At 44.4% G+C, this 21,581-nt stretch overlaps 1 protein-coding gene across 1 annotated transcript in view; it reads right to left on the minus strand.

Moving 5' to 3' along the window:
• The window catches only part of Kif26b (kinesin family member 26B), a 403,437-nt gene that overhangs the window by 95,756 nt on the left and 286,100 nt on the right, over positions 1-21,581 (minus strand). The window contains 1 exon segment of the mRNA XM_038349915.1: positions 6,902-7,085. Coding sequence (XP_038205843.1) covers positions 6,902-7,085 — 184 coding nt within the window.

The following is a 21,581-nucleotide window of genomic DNA, read 5'->3' on the forward strand; positions in this document are numbered from 1 at the left end:
TTCACATCCCTAATGATACATTTCAGCTCACTGAAGCATTAGGACGGTCTGAAGATATTTTCCATTTGATGCAAATCAGTAACAAGCAAGGACAGTAGCCACCAGCAGGTTAGGCACCAAGACAAACTTGTCGACACAGGCAGCGTTCATTTTATAAAACCTTGCTATCAATCACTTTCAGATGTGATCATTATAGCAAGTCATGATTAACTTCAGCCACCAGGGAGGGAAAGACATAGGAAAATAAGACACTGGAAATGTGAGCTTAAAACAATGCTGCTATTCTCTTGACATTGGTAACTGTCTAATTGTCCTCGGACTGATAAAAGGTGGCTTTTGGACCAAGACTGATAAAAAATTCTGTCCTGGCTTTATAATCCATCTTATGGTGCCCTTTGGTTAATTGAAACAGTGACATTTATTCCAGCGAGAATTCCTCATTGTATCTTGTGTTTTCATTCCACAAGTCACAGCGCTAATTGGGAATTACAGGTATTCCGAGGAGCTCCAAGACCATCCCCGATAACAGCACAAGTTGCTAGCTTTCTAGAAGCCCATTTATAAAAATCCTCTTTACACACACACACACACACACACACACACACACACACAGAGAGAGAGAGAGAGAGAGAGAGAGAGAGAGAGAGAGAGAGAGAGAGAGAGCTAGTAGATTTGAGGTAAAAAGTAATTAATATGGGGGAAACAGATGAAGATTGTCCTCACTTGAATTCAAACTCTGATTTAGTTTTCATTCTGAAGCGTCAACTCCTGTCCTCTCTCGGGTACTCAGATTGCTTCCCCTTCCTATGTCTTAGTTCCTTACATGCTATAGACATGTTCAGGGTCACCATGACCACTCACGCCTAGGGAAGTGGGCGTGGCCAGGGACGCAGGATTTCCACTGCCAAGTTCTCCTCATCTCGGCATCACTCCCTCGGCTCTGCTCCAGGGTGGCCCCCACAGCGCTCTACAGCACTAGAGGGAATTATGTAGAGCCTGTCAATGCAGTTTTTCTCCCAGGAAGCTTACAACCTGCTGAAGGAAGCTGTGAAAAATAGTCTTCCTTCGCTGGAACACAGAATCTGAACCCTGCTTTTGCCCATGCTCGTTTCTTGGGAAGGAGGAACACCTGGAGGTCTTCATACCCCTGAGACTTTTCCCGAAGACTCAGCCCCTCGCCTGAAAAGTGGTACAGAAAGTTAAGGGAATCTGAAAAGGCACAATACCCATGAAGAAATTGGCTGGAGAGTTCTCTTTCCCTTCTTGCATCAGGAAAGCTACAGAGAGGGAGCTGGGACAATGGGCTACTACTCCGCAATAGCCTTGAGCTTTTCTCACCCAGTTTGCACTGTGGGAATATTGAAGAGCAGAAAATAAGGTCTTCGTAGGTAGTTGTGTCTGTCATAACAGAATTCAATGGAAAGGTGCTGCCTACCCCTTGTAGCCCCCCTGATAAAGAAGATGACACCCACACAAGCCCACCAGCAGGGTTCAAGGTGGCACTGAGGAAGTCACTAAAGAAGAATATGAGTCCCTTCACACTTACTCACACGTTATGCCTCTCCTCTCTGGTGGCCTTTAACGGAGAGCACCTCTTAAGGGGTGGCCTCCCATTTGCAAGACTGAAGAATGCTGGGATGTAAGAGCAGCATGGCTAGTCTCTGGAAAGATCCTATGACTTGGATCTTACATGTCCCCTGAGGGTCCCTGGGCTCTGGGCCCCTACCAGGGCTCAGCGACACCACACCTGTGCAGCCCAGCGGTTGGTGCATCCGAGAACTGGGCTGAAGCCCAAATCCACATGAGAAAAAAATCCTGCAAAGGTTAAAGGGTAGTACAACTTTTCCACATCTGCTTCCTCCAGAGATGGGTTGGAGAAAGGGTCAAACTCATAAAGGCAGAGAGAATGGGGGGGGGAGTCCCCACCCAACCAGTCATAACTCTGTGTATTTGACTGAAGCAACCCAAATCAACTTAACATGGAAAGGCATAATTGCAATTAGGGAGTGGAAGGTCACATGGGTTTATTTCCCAGAAGAGCTAACAATTTAATTTACAAAGCCATCAGGAGAGCCATAGTTATAACGGCGCTGTAGTTATGCAGCCAGGTCTACCTCAGCAGCACTCCAGAAAGGAGCAATGCATTTCTCCTGTCATTCGTACTTAAGATGGAGCAGTGACGGTGAGTGACGGCTGGGAGCCAGAATTTTCCAGCCCGATCTGAATTTTTTATTTCATATATACTTGAAATGAATTTTAAAGACGGACTCAAATCTTCACCCTTCTCCCTGATAAAAGCTTTAGGATGGGGGGAGGAAAGTGGGGAGGGCAGGCATGGTAATGAGGAATGGGATAATTTGCATGTGTTTAAATGACCTGGACCTTCTCAGGCTGGAAGGCAGATTTTTCTCCTTGATAAGACCTGAAATCACTTCCCCGAAGCTGTGCTTGCCATTTTTCCTTGTTAAATAAATGAATACTAGCTACATTCGTACCTTTGAGAAAGTCTTCCTTTAAATAAATCTTATTGCTATCTTCTCTTTGTAATCAGACAGGAATCGTCTCTTCTATAGAGTGCCACAAAGATTTAGTAATTGAAGGACTTCTGCCCTGAAGATGTCAGCAAATACACAAAGGACCAGAGTTCTAGCAAACACACTCATGATGGTTCTTTAAAAAAAAAAAAACAAAAAAAACTTGAAACTTTGAAAGCTCTGTTGAGAATAAACAGACTCAATGCAGGACCTGGTGACATAAGCTGCTCGTGTGTGTGTGTGTGTGTGTGTGTGTGTGTGTGTGTGTGTGTGTGTGTGCGTGTGTGTTATCAAAAGGCAGAATGAGCCCTCACTGGGTGTGGATGGTGGAGAACAGAGTATGGGCTCCAGCCTTTGTTGCCCTAGGAATCTCAGAGTTCCACACCTCCACCAAATTGCCAGTGTTGGGTAGCACTGCTCAGAGAAGAAGACTCTCAGTGAGGCAGGCCCTGACAGCCAAGTGGCCCTTTATGGCAATGAATAGTCACCCTTAATGAACCCCATACAACCTATCTCTTACCAAACTAGGCTAGGTGGACATGGGAGGACACAGTACCAGGGTGGACACACATGGAGGCTGAAGCTGTGCACTAATCCTCCTTGTCACAGTACCTACACTGAGTAACACACACACACACACACACACACACACACACACGGCCATTACCTTCCTTTACCCTGCCATACCTCCATCAGTGGCCCTACTGTGGAGCCCAGAAAACAGAAAGTCTCTGTAGCCACTTGCTAAGTGAGTCCAGTGAGGTAAGGCTCTGCCTCCATCAACCTTCATCTGTACTGGGCTGTTTCCCAATTCCCCCTCATATGTGCTTCATCCCGTTTCTTCAGAATCCTTTCAGACCCTGTATGATTTCTTCCCTTGCTTCTGGAATTCACTACAGGAAGCTTTCAATATTTGCAGAACATGTTTGGGGGGGGGGACATGCTAGGTTAACCTGAGACTGTCACTTTTTTGAGACGTTTCTGGCGGTTGTAAGAGAAAAGAAACCCCATCTTCCTCTCATGCCTCATCTCCATTCAGTTAGTCACCTGGGAAAGGAAGAGTCAGCTAGACTCCAGGTGGACTGTCACCCATCCAGAGTGACAGCAGTCATTGCAGCCTTGCCTTTAACTGTGTCTACGGAGCCAGAAACCCCAAGAGTTACACAGATAACAAGACTTTTCTCTGGACCCTGGCAACCCCCGATGAAGAGCGCCGACATTACACCGTGACACACTAACAAATGAACCTTAAACACGCCTGCTAATTAATTGTGCAAACAGATTTCACAGAGCGCGTCTGCTGACTTACGAGAGAAGAAACCATTTTCAAACAGATTACAAGTATCATTTACATATAAGCCAAATCAATGAAATAGAAATGGAGGCTAAGCTACTTTGATCTGCTAATCGCTTGTATCTGACCATTAAGGATTTTTTTACGAAGCCAGTTAATGGTAGTTAGTTCTTTGGACATTTACTCATGTTAAGTCAGTCATTTGAATTCCCTTGAGCCAGGGTCCCTCATAGTGGCTTGAATCAGCGCCATTTCTTTGATTGCCTGGAAGAAGGCACAAAGTGTTAAGTGCTATGAGGATGGGCACTCATTTCTGCCCATCCATGCAGGCCCTGACACACAGTAGGTGCACAGGAAATATTGTTATGTGCCAGGAGCTGTTCTGAGAGCTGACGATGCTAACATGACATCACAGAGGCCCAAGGTAAGGCTTGTAACATGAAGTGGTTTTAGGCAATTCAACCAAATTCATCTACTTCAACCATATAAGTAGCATCATTATCTATGCTCTATATTAAACTCGACTATGTTTCTTTGAGATATTAAAATGTAAATGGGTATCTGGAAAGATACTGGCCTGGCTGTGGTTTTAACACAGCAAATACATTCCTACAGCTACCTCTCTGAGGACAGTTCCTCCAACTGCCACATCATGGTTCCCCAATGCTCAAGAGGAGGGAGGTCTCAGCAGCCGTGTGGTCACTGGTAGACAGAAGCCACACCGTCTCTCGTGAGACTCACAGGCTGATGCCCATGACATTTCCACGGGAAACTCAGGTCTTTGGTTGATTTCTGCATTGCAAATGGGTGAGATGGACAACACCTTTAATCTCAAATGGTAAACGTATGATCTGCTAAGTATACCACCAGGGATGGGTGTGCACGGGACAGCCTTACACACAGAGGTAAACGTATGATCTTCTAAGTATACCACCAGGGATGGGTGTGCATTGGGGAGCCTTACACAGAGATGCTACATCTAGCGAAGTCCAGATTGTCCCCATGCTCTTGAACACCCATACAGTGCTTGGTCACTGCTGGTTACAAGAATTCTCTCCACTGCTTTGGTCCCTGACCTTCGTGCCTTGTCACCTGGATTTTGGAATTCAGAGAGTCCTTTAGGGAAGTGGACAAAGGGCACAGGGGGCCTTGGGCAGAGGCTTAGGCCTGAGCCCACCTGAAGAAATGCTCACAGAGACTGTCAGGCCAAAGTGAGAGATGACGGCAGCGTATCTGGCAGGTTCTACTAAGCATGTCCTAGATAGGGCCACCCTGGGATGCTCAAGCATCTGACACCATTCCTAAGAAATGCCATATAAATGTTTGTAGTCAAGAAGAGTGGACTGTTAATTAGAAACAAGAGCGAGAGGAGGTGACAGCGGGCTTTCACCTTGCCCCATGACTTATCTCCAACACTCAATCCCAACATGTTAACAAAATAAATGTCCTTGTATTAAACATGTATATGATGGGTCACCTTACACTGTGTGCATCTACCACAATTAAAGAAGCCCTGCAGTCACTTAGACCTACCTCTTAATAGCTCATCTCATAGCCACCATGTCCCCACCATGGTCCTTCCTCAGTGGTTCCCACCCTCATATGCCCAATCTGGAGGAGACATTCTGGGTCATTTTGTTGTCTCCAATGGCTTCCACATGGTGTATGGATGAAGAACCCCCTGCAGACTGTTGCTTAAGGTCTGTCTTAACCTCTGAGCTGGAAAGATTTCTTAGTTGACACTTGTCTGCTGAGAAACACTGTAGAAAATTCCAGAACTAAAGTGACTGTTTCTCTAACCTCATTTTAGAATCAATTCATCTTGGGGAAGAACATCATGAAGTAAAGGCTTCCCTGGGTGATGGTGGTACTGGGGGTGCCCACTGGAAAGAGGAGAACCAGGAAGAAGAGAATGAAGGAGACTAGACACAGGATACAAGGTCATTCTGTAGGGACCATGGTCATCTGGAGATCATAAATTGGAGCACAACCAAATTTTTGTATCAAAAAGAACAAGAATTAGTAAAATTACAGTCTACACAGTGTGGTTCTGCTTTTTTCAGAATGACCAGCTACTTTCTGAGACAATGCCCAAGGCCAAAGTCAGGTCCCACGTTCTCTGTACATCTGTACTCGGATGAAAATAATGAATAGGATCACCATATCTCTCCACCTGCATATTTTTATAAGTCCCAGTTTATTTCATCACTGAAGATTAAGCTGTAAATTACTTCACCCAGACGTTTATCTTGGGAGAGAAAGAGTTAAGAGTTGACATTTAAAAATAAAGTTATCATCTATGTAGCCTGGCAATATCTTGTAACAGACTTCCCTTGCGTCTTTCTAAGTCCTTGTGACGACTCCAAAGTGCATTTCTTGGCTAGAAAGTCAAGGCTGAAACAGTTCCCGGAACTCACACCGGTGGTCTGGTTCAAAGGCAGGAGTCACCACTTCTTTGAAGGGGAGAGAGACTTGGAAATGACATGGGGAAATTAAGGAGTGGTTTCATCTTCAAGTTGTTTCCCCGTGGCTCTGCTTCTGGATTTTGTCTCTCTGTTTTTGAAATGGCTATGATCCTGTTCAACAATGCAAAGCCATTTTCACTCCCTACCCAAATCTAATCAGATCCCCAACTTAATGTACGAGGCAATTTGTACGGCCAAAGAAAACTTGGCGGTCTCTGGTTGCCAAGACAGTCTATGATGGCAGAAACGCATAGACCTCACAGATCTGTGTCACGTCCCCACATAAAGTTCCATTGAAACATCAGACACAGTAAGAGAACAGCAGTGAGCTCTAGCTATAGCAATATTCAGCAGTAAGTTATTATGAGAATCTTTGGTGTTTATTTCTAAACTTTTCTATGATTATTTTCAGTCCGGGATTGATCCTGAGTGAATAAAATGGCAGAAAGCGTGAACACTGTGATCCCCAAACCAACTTCGTTGTGTTGATTTTCTTTCCTGGCCCCTCCTCATTTAGCAGACGAGAGCTCACAGCTGTCCTCTTCTTTCCCAACCTGCTTTGAGTGCCATGCGTGGAAGCGACGGTAGAGGCAACAAGTGGCACCTACCTTGCCCATGCCAGGAGTGTCCTTCACCTTGTTGACAGCCCTCAGGAGACAGGGTGGGGCCGGGGGAGGCGAGGTCTGCAGGACCCCACTGAAGCTGGTAGCAAAGAGGGGAGCCTCCGCAGCAGACGGCGTTGAGGGCCGGTGTTTCTTCTTCTTGGATGACAGGTTTAACTTCTGGGCAGCTCTGCATGGGGACAATAAGGAGGAGATGATGTGACAATCAGAAGCGCAGGACTGGCTACTTCTTTCCTTTCTCTTAAAGATCCTCTTAATTATCCCTTCTGTCTTCATTCTTAGTATCCTGTTGCACAGGGAACTTAATTAATATGCTATGTAATCACTGAGACATGAGAAAGGAGCTATACAACCACATGGCTCTAAGATCACATGTTACAAGGACTGGCTTGTCCTCCACATCACTCAGACATGAATGAAGCCTCCCATTCCTAGCCCCTGCCCCCAGGGACAGAAGCATGTGGTTGAAATGTCACTTTATCCACACATTTACCCTTCCCACTATAGAAGACTTAAAGATGATTCTATCAATATGTTCTTAAACCATGGCACCTCCACTGTTGAGGTGGGGTTCATGTTTCTCCTCCTGGATCCTGAGAGGAAATTTGAAGTTGTCTTGGTCTGCAGGATGTAATGAATGAACTATTGTGTGATTTTCAAGGTTGAGTTAGCAAAGGCGATGTGGTTTTTTTAAAGGCTACATGGAAGCCTGGGTCACATGTGTGGACTCCAGAGGACAGACTCATGAGTAAATTGTCCTTTAGATGATTCCCGTCACATTTTCTGCCAGCGTCTCAGATATCAAGGCCTAGACAGAACCCTCACCCATCATGTCTTGTCTGAATTTCCAGCCTCCAGAAACCACAGAAGCTAATAAATGATCATTGTCACTTTGAGCCACTAGGTTAGGGGTAATGCCTAGTAACAGCCACAGAAAGGAATAGCTCACTCTCTGTTGTGTGGCTCTTTCCTCAGGACTGAAGCCTTCCTCTTGTAGGGAGAGACAGGCTCACAAAGCTCAGGGAACTCATAAGACCCATTCCTGGGGTATCTAGGCAGTACAGCTGCTGAGAGAGAAGACTTCATAACGCTATTGGCAAATCATATGGGAGATCCCAGGGATGCAGCTTTCAGAGTCGCCACCCATACTTGGGTGGGCTTTGCAGGGATACAGCTCCCCTGTCGGTCATCCTCCTGTAGTGACACCTTGCCAGTGCTCCTGTGAGTAATGTCTCACTGTGCTCCCATGAGTGACCCTTCACCGTGCTTCAGTGAGTAGCCCTTTACCGTGCTCCCATGAGTGACCCTTCACTGTGCTCCTGTGAGTGACCCTTCACCATGCAAGGTGTCACTACAGAAGCATGGCTGACCCGGGAGCTGTATTATTTAGTTTCCTGCACAAAGAGCAATGGGCATGGTAGAAAATGAAAGGCCATCTCTAAAAGACACTAAGGAGAAATAAATGACAAGCAGAAGAAAGTGCCCATCAAGCAAGGGTGCTATGCTCACTGGCTACCTTTTGAATCCTAGATGAAGACTCCACTTAACACAGAACAAAGCCAGCTCCAGAGGCCCTTCAGACCTTAACCTCAGTTTGAGCAGCTTCTTCTGATAGTGTGCTGATTAATGTGCCTGACACCTTGGCCAGAACTAGATAGAGATCTAGACTCACTTCAGAGACGAATCTCTAGGATGCCTGTGAGGGATTATCCAGTTTATTGAGGTGGGAAGACCCATCTTAACTATGGATGACATCATAGTATAAACCGGGGTCCTGAGCTGAATAAAAGGACAGTGTGCGGACGGCCAGCATTCGTCTGCTTCCTGACTGTAGGAATGTCACCAGCTGTCTCACGCTCCTGGCACCATGACTCCCCCACTGTGATGGACATGCCATACCCTCCACATCCCCCTCCAGGATGGACATGCCAGCCACACCCTCCAAATCCTCTACCATGATGGGCATGCCATACCCTCCATAAATTACCTTTGGCAGGGTATTTTGTCATGGCAATGAGAAAAATGACTAATGTAGATACTAAGTAGGTAATAGTAGGCAAACTGCATAAATTCTGACTATTGTGCTCACATAGTGCTTGGCAATCATTATCAGTTTTATTATTATTATCATCATCACATTGACTGTTACCAAGATTTGGTTTGTCCCCAGTAAGATCAGAAAAAAACACTATCTGCTTTTATAGGCTCTTTTAGGAAACTAAATAAAGAGTGGCATAAAGGGCTTAGTGTACCAACGAAGGGTACTTAAGTGAAATACATAACAAGTACTGGAGCTAAGACTGAGTCTCGATGGAGGACCCTGGCATTGAACCACATCACCTTTAAACAGGGATTATATTTGTGTGACAAAAACCTACCGGAGCAAAACACTAGGTGAAACAAAAGCATATTGGCTTTATAATTAGAAGGGAATTTTCCTAAAAGTGAGAAAACCCATTCTTGATAAATCAGCCTCCGATTTTGTCACTGCAAGTGTCTAAGTGGTGGGTGGAAACCACTTAAAAGGAATATCAGAGAGGAAAACACGCAGGGAGGAGGCAGGCGATTTCCTGTGTCTTGCAGCACAGAGACTGAATGTAAAGACAATTAGAATTGCCAGTCCGCTTAGGAAAGCCCCACTAGCTTCCACTAAGAAAAACTGGATTTGATTAAAAAGAATTGTTTTGAGACAAATTTTAAGTTCTTTCATTTGTAAAATGTGTGTATAATTCATATTAGGAAAATTTCAGAAATTTGAAATGAATAGGATCCCTTCTAGCCATGGATTCCTCTTAATGATTTAATTCTGACATCATTATAGCCAGCTCTCTGATCTGTCTTATATATTCCAATTCTGAGGCGGCCAGCTGCTTCAGCTCTTTTTATATAGCGCTTCAATGACACACAGCTAGGAGAAGGTTAAAGTTTAGAAATCACTCACGTTTAATGGCATTATGCGGGGACATAAAAGGAGAGGCCGTCACAAAAGAATTGAAATGGTTGACATTCCGGAGAGAAGCGCATTTTGCAAAATTCATGCCCTGCAAGTTCTTTCCCCCCATATCAGGGGAAACAGGTGAGTTGTTTTTTTTTAACAAATTTTCCAATAACAAATAAACCTAAAAGGCCATATTTACCTGTCTGTTCCAGCGAAGGAACAGCATGACGTATTTCCTGAAGGTATTCACCCCAGTGCCCCTCTTTAACTACCCATTAACTTCATGAACTTCCCAGTGCTTATTTTGAGGAAAAAGATCATCTCCCTAGCAGGATGAAATGAATATTTACTGAACCTGTATCTAGAAAGTGGCATCATGCTAGGCACTACTGCTGTGAGGAAAGATGGAGGATGTTCACGCTGGGTGTGGTTCTTCCCTCTGGGCTCTCCATCCCTCCTCACCACCTCTTTGCTCTCCTTCCACATCAATGTGGGTTTAGGAGTCAGCTTAGAACTGATGTGACCTCCATGCGATGGTCTCCTATTCTCAATGGCCGGGTCCACTGAGTTAAAAGTTGAGAAATGTTATCAATACTCATAGGGTGGATTTACCTGGTTCAAACAGGGAGGTCATTTTAGGCCTCAGCTGTCAATCAAAGCGGGAACTTAAGGATGACTTTTTTCTTGTTTATTACATGTGTACAATAGGCTGTTTATTAGATGGCAATGTTGGATTTCCAGAAGTGTAGAGCAATTAAACAGAAATCCCCAGTGTATCTCAAGAGAGTTAAATTGGAGCCTACCATACTTGATGTCCAATGATTACTATAATATAGACTGTCATATTTAAAAATTTACTAGCTTCAAAAAGAGTAGAACTTTCCTTAAACATTGGACAGAAAAAATAAGGCAATGCAGTCATTTTTTTAATTTAGAAACTTTTCTTTGTTATTTATTAATTTTTATTTTTCAGTGTAGCATACAGATACTAGATACTATTATGGCATTTTTCAAACAAAGTGTGATCTAGAAGGTTCTCCCCCACATCTCCCTCCCACAGCCTCCCATAACACTCTCCTGTCACAAAGTGATTTTTTTTAAGGACCTTTATTCATTTTGTGATTCTGCCCAGAACATGTAAGCACGCCCTGAGAATATCTCTTCTTATCTGAGGGGCGTTCAAGGGTGGAACGCTCAGAAAGGTGAAGAAAGCGTTTATACAAATTAAGAGGTCACTTGAGGTCTACTCAACCCAATTCAGACAATGCATGGGTGGGGGATCAGCTGAAAAATGACAGAGCCTCACACAGCCACACCTGCTACCCAGACAGGGTCCTGACCTAGGAGTGAGACGGTGGCCGTCAAATCTCCTCCATCAGTGTGTGAAGGACAACCCAAGTTACAATTTACTGGGAAAATGGCTGACGCCATTAGGGCTCTTGTGCCATTATAGAATATGTCAAGGCTCGGAGGATTAAGACTCTCTGATAATGAGCAATGCATGACAGATCACCGGCATTCCCAGGAAATCCACGGAGTCAATGACACAGGGAAAGAAGATAATAAAAACAGATGACAAATAGCAAGAAGAGGTGGCAAGAGCTCGTGGTTCGAGGTGGACCCTCTGGAAACGGCATTGGAAATTATGAGTTACGCCATCCAGGCGCAGCAAACACCAGGGATGCCTCATCTTGAAATAACACCAACTTCACAGCTTCCTGGCCTCGCTGTGAAATACAACATCGTCATTTTGGAATTCCCGCAGTCAGGAACAAAAGCGCCCACCCAATCCCATACCCCACCGACTTCCCGTTCCCTAACTGGGTGTTAGGAAAGGCTTTTCTATGTCACCCAGAGACTGCATTATATATATGGGACTTGGAGTTGTTGTGATTTTTCATGCAAGCGATCTGTTTCATTAGGAATGATAATTTATGACATGGCTTCAGATAAAACATTTACTGCTAGGAGGCAAAACATGGCTGACCCTTACCCTCCAACAATATCACCCTAAAATATTACAGGGAATGTGTTACAACTTGAAAACGGGTTGAGATTTGCTAGTGAATCTCGTTTGCAGCCCACGCTGAGAATGGTTGTGCATTTGTTCCTCTCTTACGAATCGACCCCACCCACCTCAGCAGCCTTATACAGCCTTATTTAAGTGATATTTTTAAAGCAGCGCATCTTCAAAAGAGGGATTAGGGCTCAGCCCTGACCCAGAGCCTCCTTCGCAGTGTGGCCTTCTGTTTTGGTGTTGTCTCCCTCACGGCACTGCGGACTCACTGAAAATGGACTCCACGTGTTCACCTTCTTCTGCGGCCCCAGACCTGTCTGACAGCTTTGCCGTCTGCTGGAGCAACAGCATAGAGCCACACTGGAGTTCTTTAGATTTTCCAGTGTGTGTGTGTGTGTGTGTGTGTGTGTGTGTGTGTGTGTGTGTGCCTACAGAGTGGAGAAGAGGGTGTCGGAACCCCTGGAGCTGGAGTTACAGGTGCTCGTGACCCATCCGACACTGGTGCTGGGAACCGAGCTCTCAGGATGAGCCCGGAGCGTTCTTAACCGCTGAGCCACCTCTCCAGCCCCCACACTGTTCTTAATCAATCCAGTCTTTGGAGTTTACAGCAGCACACGAAAGTCTCCAGGTTAAGCAGCCTGGAGTCCTAGGTAGTGCTGAAAGCGGAAGGTTTATGGTTTCCCACAGTATTGTCCTTATGTCACCATCTCCAACTGACCTGATGCCATGAGTCAGAGGAGGAATTTGTATTGAAAATTATGAGTTATAAAATAAAGAAGTGTTAGCAGTTACCTGATTTAACTGCGGGTCCCAGAAGCAGTGGTTGTCATGCCTGGAACTAACACTTAAGTCGCTACCGTCAGAATATTATATCATGGCAACAAGCAATGAGACAATACAGAGCCTTTCTGCTCAGAAGCCCACCCCGACACCTGCAGATCTTTCTGTTCTATCTACCTAGACCCAAACATGCTTAGTACCAAGGAAACTGGACGTTCTCCTACCCCCTCCTGTGGCACACCCGTGCAAGCCTGGCTCGACCCACAAGTGAGAGCCATAAGACACCAGACCTAAGTAATTGGAAATGCAGGTTACAGCTCCCACCCAAGGCCAGACAGAGATGGTTCTAGTTAATAAACATTACTTCTAACTTCTCTGAAAAGAAGTAATAGGAAATTGGCTGGCCATGTTAAATGGAATTGATGAAACCGTGTGTGGTGGTTTCATCGTAAGCTCGTATATTTGAATGCTTGGTCATTAGGGAGTGGCACTCCTTGGAAGGGGTTAGGAGGTGTGACTTTGCTGAAGTAGGTTGGCCTTGTTGAGGAAGTATGTCACTAGGGGTGGTGGGTCTTGGGGTTTTAAAAGCTCAAGCCAGGCTCAGTGTCTCTCTCTTGCTGCTGCCTGCAGGTCCAGATAGAGAACTCTAACCTACTTCGTCTACCTGTGTGTCACCATGCTGAGAATAACGGATTAAACCCCTGAAACTATAAGCAAGCCCCTATCAGATGTTTTCTTTTGTAAGAGCTGTCGTGGTCATGGCGTCTCTTCCCAGCAATAGAACACTGACTAAGACACCATGTCTCTATGATATTTAGATTGTTATTTAGATTGCTTATAAATTACAGGCAGAGAAAGACAGACATAAGTGAATTTACGGCTGCTTCTTGGAGAACAGAGTACTTGATTTTTCTGCTGAGAAGTTGTTGTTCATAAAAGATGTATGTGTGTCTTATCAGCATACGGACTGCCCAACCAAAATTAAAATCCTTCAAGGAATAAGCATATTCCATATAATCTGACTTCAAGGTTCTGATGAGTTTAATGCTCTTTTCATTACATTGGGCTAAATCAATTATCCGTATGCTAATGCAAAGTTAAAAGGAAGATGTTCCACGATCTACCAGAACTGGGACACCCACCTACAAACCAAGGCAGCCATTCCCTTGGAAAGTGGTCATGTTGCTCACTCCTAAAGTCTTCACAGTTGAAGCCATAGTGTGTCATTCCCATCCCTCTGTATGTGACATTTAAAGCTGACACGGAGTTGTACACTTTGGAGATAATGTGTTGTCTGATGCTGCAAACTGCCATCAAGGCATGAGAACTAGAAATGGGCAGCGTTGGCAGAGAAAACAAAGCCTAATCTAGAACCCTTTGCTTAATACCTGCAGAGTTTTTTTCAGAGCAAAACTAATTAATTGTCAATGCGAGGTGACATGCTAACTGGTTTGAGGGTTTCTTGGTTAATTAAATTTGAATATAAGTTTCATTTGCTAAAGGAGGCCAATTTTCTTCCATGCAGTATCTTTATTTTCAAAATTATTTACTGTAAATTGAAATCTGAAGAAATAATTACCGAAGGTATTTCAAGTGCACACAGCAGGAATGGGGTCTCCACATGGCAACTGTATGAGCAGAACAAGAAATGGGTCAGGCTCAGCCCCGTCTCCGCAGCAAGGCTGGACTGCCCTACATTCCTGGCAGTTGTTACAGATTGCTGGTGCTTCAGCAGCCCCGCTGGAGTCTGAGAGGTTGAAATATATACTGCCCTTGTTATGGCTGGGTTATAAAATACCCCCGCAACTCATGTGTTAGGGGCTTGGACTTCAGCTGGTGGTGATATCTTGGAGACACTAGGAGGTAGGACATAGTTGGAGGAAGTAGGTGTGTAGTGGTTAGTCCTTGTGGGTACCTTGTTTCTGGTCCCCCTTCACACACACACACACACACACACACACATACACACACACACACACACACAAAATTCTGCCCCACTCTAGCCCCAGAAACACAGGGCCAGGCGACCACGGACTCAACCCTCTGAAACTAGGAACCACAATGAATCTTCTTCCTTTAAAGTGTTCTCTTGTATATTTTGTTCACAACAGAACAAGAACTACCACACAGCCTCCCTCAGCCTAGCCACTCTAAAGCAGGTTGGGATGGAGCTCACACAGATGGCTAAAACCTACGGCGGGTGCATTGTGCAATGACATGCATGCATCAGATATGTGCCGTGCTCTGGAACAGAGGCAAGGAAGCAGCTCTGTCTGGTTTTACCAAAGGGCTAACACAGTCCCCACGGAGCAGGAGGCACAGGTTGGATTACTGTAGAAATCACGAAGAGTCTCCAGTGGTCACGGCCCAACCAGACAGACAGTGGAGAAATGTTTTCTGCATGTTTGTGTCAGCGCTGCTACAAAGACCTATAATTTGCTTTCTGTCACACATACTCGCTTATTTGATCGTTTCAGCGAGAGCTGGCGGTTAGGTGATGAAGTAGCCTGAGGAAGTGAGGTCCAGGTAGCATCTCCATCAATGGGAAGCAGAGGGAGCACTCACCACAGGCCCTTCCCACTGTTCCCATCAGTCTCTCTATCGCTGCATCTAGCATTGTTGGGGCCATGCTCAGGCACAAGCCTGTGCAGTGCACTTGGGAGATGGGCAGTGAGGGAGAGGGCAGGGGGCAGGCCAAGAAACAAAGAATTTAAAAACAAGACAAAGCAGTGGAGTCCGCTCATGTATTATTTCATTGATCGACTAACTTTTTATGCCCTTTCATGTTACTTCTTTGTCATATAAACTAGTTACTTAGTAAGTATTTTTGAGAAGAATTCTCAAATGATTAAGTGAACTTGTAAAGAAAGGAAACCACTCGGAAACAAATAGTGAGAAATAGTGAAATCGATCAAAATAAAAGGAGGAGTTATTGAAAATTCCCTAGTGAACTCCACCAAGTGACGCAGATTACATTGATCTGCGTACTTGACTGGTCTTTATCGTAATAGACATACGATGTGTGGATGGGTGAAGTGTACAGAATGCAGAGTCAATTACTCTTCTGGGGACATTCTTAGATACTAGATTCCCAAGCTGAACAGTTCCTTTGTACTCTCCAGAATTGGAGCACAGTTACATTATTTTATTTTTATGTTTATCTGTGTGGTGTGCACATGCATGTGTGTGTGTGTGCAGGGATGCTCGCACATGCCTGTGAAGGTCAACACTGGGTATGTTCCCTGGACTTCTCTCCACCTCTGTCTCTTCAAACAGGGTCATCTGACGAGACTGTTCAGTGAGAAACCTTCAGGGTTCCATCTGTCTCCATCCACTCCACAAATGCTGGGGTCACACTCCTGCCTGGCTTTTTATGTAGAGCCTGGGGGGGGGGGGACTGAGTTCTTCGGGTGTGTATGGCAGGAGCTTTACCGACTGAACCATCCCCCAGCCCTAATTATGCTATTTTAAGTATCCATATATATTTTAAAGTAGTATTTTAACTTTATCACCATGTTAATTATTCCTATAATTTTCTGACACTGAGTGCTTAGCTAAGAATAAATCACCAGGCTTGATATCATTGTGAGGAAATTAAATTGATGTCCTGATGGCACATCTAGGACCGGACTGTCAAAATGAGAACATGTAGGACAAGCCTGTTCTGACGTAAAGATGGCAGATGTTGACACGTGTGTGATCTCTGGACAGGTTCTAGCATTAGAAACACCCAGCAAACATTTGCCACTGCTCTTCTTACAATAAACGCTTAATACAAAAGCTATACCCTGAATGTGTTTCAGGAGATTCCTCCACAGAAGCTTCTAGATACATGGGTTGTAATAAGAGCATCGGAAAAGAAGCCCTGGCTTTAATCCTTGTCCTAGTCAGGGTTTCTATTGCTGTGATGAACACCATGACCAAAGCAAGTTCGGAGGGAAAGGGTTTGTTTGGTTTACGCTTTTACATCATAGTCCGTAACTCAAGGAGGTCAAGCAGGGCAGGACCCTGGAGGCAGGAGCCGATGTAGAGTCAAGGAGGGGTGCTGCTTACTGGCTTGCTCCCTATGACTTGCTCAGTCTGCTTTCTTATAGAACCCAGGACCACTGGCCCAGGGATGACCCCACCCACAATGGGCTGAGTCCTCCCCCATCAATCACTAATTAAGAAAATGCTCTACAGCAGTGGGGCTCAACCTTCCTAATGCTGTGACCCCCTCATGTTGTGGTGATTCCCAACCATAAAGTTATTTTCATTGCTACTTCAGAGCCATCATTTTGCTACTGTTATGGATTATAATATAAATATATTTGGAGATAGAGGCTTGTCAAAGGGTCGTGACTCACAGGTTGGGAACTACTGCTTAACAGGCTTGCCTACAGCCCAATCTTATGGAGGTCTTTTCTTAATTGGGTTAGTCCCTCCTCTCAGATGACTCTAACCTGCATCAAATTGATATAAAATTAGCCAGCGCAATCCCTTTTTCTCTGAGTAAGCTCTTAGTTTACAGGAATCAAATGGACTATGACATTAATGAATGCCAATCTGGGTTTCTGATCATCTTGAATTTGAGTTTTGGTGACCCTGACGGCTGGACTGGTCAGAAAAGAAGACTTTCTTGTTTGAACTGGCAAACTGTGGTCATCTACAGCCAAGTCAGATGTCAGGAAGATTTCTACTTACTCCACTGTTACACTCTGAAAACCAGATCACGAAATCAACGCTGGATACTGGCGATCACTTACTCGATCGAGTTTCTTCTCTGACAGTGTAATCCTCAGACAAGTATGACCAGGGAAAAAAAACTGATTGTCCTCTTTAACTAATGTAATCTGTGTCTTGGGGGCACTTAGAAAGAATTATTTGAGATCAGTGCATATAGAAACCAAAGCCTGTGTTATATAAACTGACAGGGCTGCCCCACGCTGAAGTTGAGAGTGACCAGTATCGCTTCCCATATTGCACTGGGGTTAAGTTGTCCATACTGGTCATGAAGGTGGTAAACCCTGACTACCATGCCTCTCATAGTCACCATAAGAAAGGGGACACAAGAGGGAGGCTCATCCACTTCCTACAATTGGCCAGAGCTCTACAAGGTCACAAGCCAGCTCTCATTTCTATAGTTGTGCTCCCCAACTTGCCTAGCCCACAATGCATACTACACATACGTGAACAAATGGACAGATGTATATATGGATGAATGTATGAACTGCTTGGAGGATAAACAGAGTTGGCTCAAGACCTTGACATTACAGAAGACATGAATCTAGCTGCAATTCTTCTTGACGGGGTCAATCTTAGAGTACCCCCCATGCTCCTCATCCATGACAGAGTTTGGAAACACTGCTCCAGGTGGAGTGATTTTTATCTAAGTGGCCCTGCAGGGCTGCTTTGGGATGCTCTTGTACATGATTCAAAACAAGCCTGTCAGGATACAATAATAGGATCGTCACTGTATGTGGGGGAAAATGATTGTTTGTATTGGGCTGGGAGATACGGTTCTGTTTCCTTGTTTTTAAGGTGGTCCTTTAAAACTGAGACTCCTCGTGTTATCCAGGATCTTTGTTTTTCCATTTCCCTACCCACATGCCCACTGATGCTGTGGCGCTCCAAAGGAAGATGCAGGTAGCCAGTGCTGATGTTCTGTGTAGTCTGGTCCAGTGGAGCTTCTGCCAGGGTAAGGACTTCGGCTGTGGTACCTACCGGTGTGGACCTACTACAGTTACTGTGCTAAATGGATACAGCCTCAAAGCTACCTTCGAAATTCATTTCTCTCCCCATAGAAGAGTCCATCCCTTAGACCTCATCAGTGGAGTTTATGTGTGAGCGGATGATGGTTACCAGGGAAACTCACAACTCTTCAAAGCACAGAGAATCAGTGTTAGCTGAGTTGCTCAGCCCCAAACCGGACGTCTGCATCAAACTCCCTCCCCAAGGCTCGGGAGTCAAAGATGAGGGGACAGAGAGATTGTCAGAGCCAGTGAGGAGGAGGGTGGAACTGGGATGTTTCTGGACATCACAGGACAGCTGAGTTGGTGAATTCACAGCAGCTGTGGCTGCTTCACAAATTCAAGCCAGACAGCCTTTTAGAGCAGAGGGGGAAGGGATTCATGAGCCACCACCCATAGCTGAGGAGCTAGGGACAAATGACGGCTGCTGGGAGAAGGGGAGTCTACTCTTTAAGGGTGTTATTCCTGGTAGGTCAACCACAGTGGAGTGTATATAGAAAGTGTACGTGGACAACTCCATTGGAGTTGATGGGTTATCAAAAACCAAAAACCCCACAAAACTGGGGAGGTGAGAGAGTAACTGGGAAGATTTAGGGGTAAATATGATGAAAATACATTGTATGAAATTCTCAAAGGATTAATGAAAATTTTTTTTAAGAATGGTGCCTGGTACCTAGTAGATATTAAACAAATATTTAAAAAATAAGTAAATGAATGGGTTTTTCATTTGTTTTAAACATTTACTAGCTTCTAGACGATGGTGATACATAAACTGTTTTGTAATGCGTCATTTTCCAGGCTATCACCCTCGAAGAATAAATGTAACAGTTGTGTTCGTTATAATTAATTTTATGCATCATTATTAATCTGTGTCCAACATGTATTTTGCCAGGCCTTTTGGGAGTGAGATTTTCTTTCTAAGTTGTCTGTTGACACAAATAATACCGCTAGGCTCCCTGAGAATCAGAGGCTGTGAATTTGTGCTTTGTAAAGTTAATTCTAAAAGTCAATTTGATTAGATGATTTTTTTTCCATTTCTGACCTTTAGAGAGGAAATCACTTGCTGGCAGGCAAGCTGAGAGGGCTGTTTCTCTTTTCTCCGGGGGACCTCTGAGTCTGTGTTTCCTTGGCTTCTTCCTGGGATAGTTCTCAGAGCAAAGTGTTGCCCTGAGAAATCCCTCATATTTACAAGGAAAAACAGATTTTCCCTCAAAATTATATTTTCTTTCTGTACATGTTGTTGAGACAGAGTTTTACTAAGTTAAGCTTCACCTGGTATACCCCATGCTCTAGCCTGTCTCCTGAGTTATGGTATTACAGACATGCATCACTATGCTGGGATTACAGGCATGCATCACTACTGAGATTACAGACATGCATCACTATACTGGGATTACAGACATGCATCACTATACTGGGATTGCAGACATGCACCACTATACTGAGATTATAGGCATGCATCACTATGCTGGGATTGCAGCCCTGCATTGCTATGTTGCAATTACAGGCAAGCACCATCCTGCTGGGATTACAGATATACATAACTGTGCTAGAATTATAGGTGTTCATTACTTTGCAGGGGTTACAGGAATGCATCACCATGCCTGTTTCTCAAAATTCTATTTGTAAAGAAATTAAACCAATGATATTCTTGCATTTGAAGGTGTTCTTATGAGACTACCAAGTAATGACAACAATTTAATAATTTAGTTCCAATCTTATTCGGCATTTTCTGAGAATGAAGATGAGGAGTAAGCCAAATACCAATTTTTACCATTTTCCCCCAATGAATGCTGAGAAGTTCAAAAACAAAACAAGTATGAATGGTCTAAATTCATACAATAAATTTTCTAGCATAAGCCAGCATTGCCAATGTTACTTGGAAACAACTGTCTGTAGTTTGAAGGCTAAAAGCATGCTCTTATCACATTCTTAGGCCCAAGCTCCCTGTTCTTATTCCTTACAGACACTGTCTACACATGCATCCTTTTTAAGCTCCTGGAAAGTAAAGCAAGATCTTTATTCAAGTATTTTCCTGTGGGTGACAAGGGCTTAATGACCATTGTTGAATGAAAGAATGAATGCAGGAGGCCTGGAGGGAGGTCAGTCAATGAAGTGCTTGCCATACAAGCATGACTATTTGAGTTCAAATCCCAGAAGAACCCATATAAAAAGCTGAGTGTGGTTGCATAACCTTGTCACCTCAGCAAAGGCGAGATAGAACACGGAGACAGGCTTGCTGGCCAGCTGGTCTAGCTTATTTAGAAAATTCAAGGCCAGAGAATCCCTTAAACCCTTTTTTAAACAAAAGATGGGAGGTGCCTGAGGTTGTCCTATGATACTCTGATTTCCACACACATATGCACACACCTGAACCTACACACACACAAGGAGAGAGAGAGAGAGAGAGAGAGAGAGAGAGAGAGAGAGAGAGAGAGAGAGAGAGAGAATGTATGAAGGGATTCAAGAATGTACTATATAGTTCCCTTCCCCCAGAATTCTGCTCTTCAGAATTGAAAAATCAGCCAAATGCATGCACTCTAAGGAGTTTCCCAGGGTTAAGAGGCCACTCCTCTGCCGTCACCAGGATGCTCAGCTCACTGTAAAAGTATCCAAGTCATTATCCCACACTTCAGGAGCTTCGGAAGGCTCGTAGAGATCTTCCCCCCTATTATGGGTTTCTCAAGTGCAGATTAATAACCAAACAGAATGGAGGCAGAGAGAGCTTACAACAACGGAGAAAAGACACAGACTGCTGTGAAGTCCCGGACTCTTCCTACGGTCTCCTGGATACTCCAGGCTTTTTCAAGTAAGAAGAGGTGAGCTGAACTTGTTTTCCTGGTCTCTCTCCTAGGCAGCTTTCTCCCCCACACCCTTGTTTTCCAAGAAAGGACTTTTAGAAATGGCTATCCTATCTTCAGCTATATCAGTATATTCAGATATATTAGTATAATCAATCTTCTTGTCATTGAAAATGTCCTCTGTCAGTCACAAAGCTGAGGTCATAACCACAGGGCCAAGTCAGTTCTTATACCTCCCCCTTTACGAATCCGTGATTTACTGATTCCAATCAACTGTAAGGATGAGATGCAATTCTGAGTTCTATTTTTCATATGTAATAATCTGGATCCTCTATGTTTCCCAAAGGTCATGTGTGAAAGACTTGGGAAAGGTGATGTGACCTTTAGGTGAAGGAAATGG

Source organism: Arvicola amphibius, chromosome 12, assembly GCF_903992535.2.
Source record: "Arvicola amphibius chromosome 12, mArvAmp1.2, whole genome shotgun sequence".
Lineage (NCBI taxonomy): Eukaryota > Metazoa > Chordata > Mammalia > Rodentia > Cricetidae > Arvicola > Arvicola amphibius.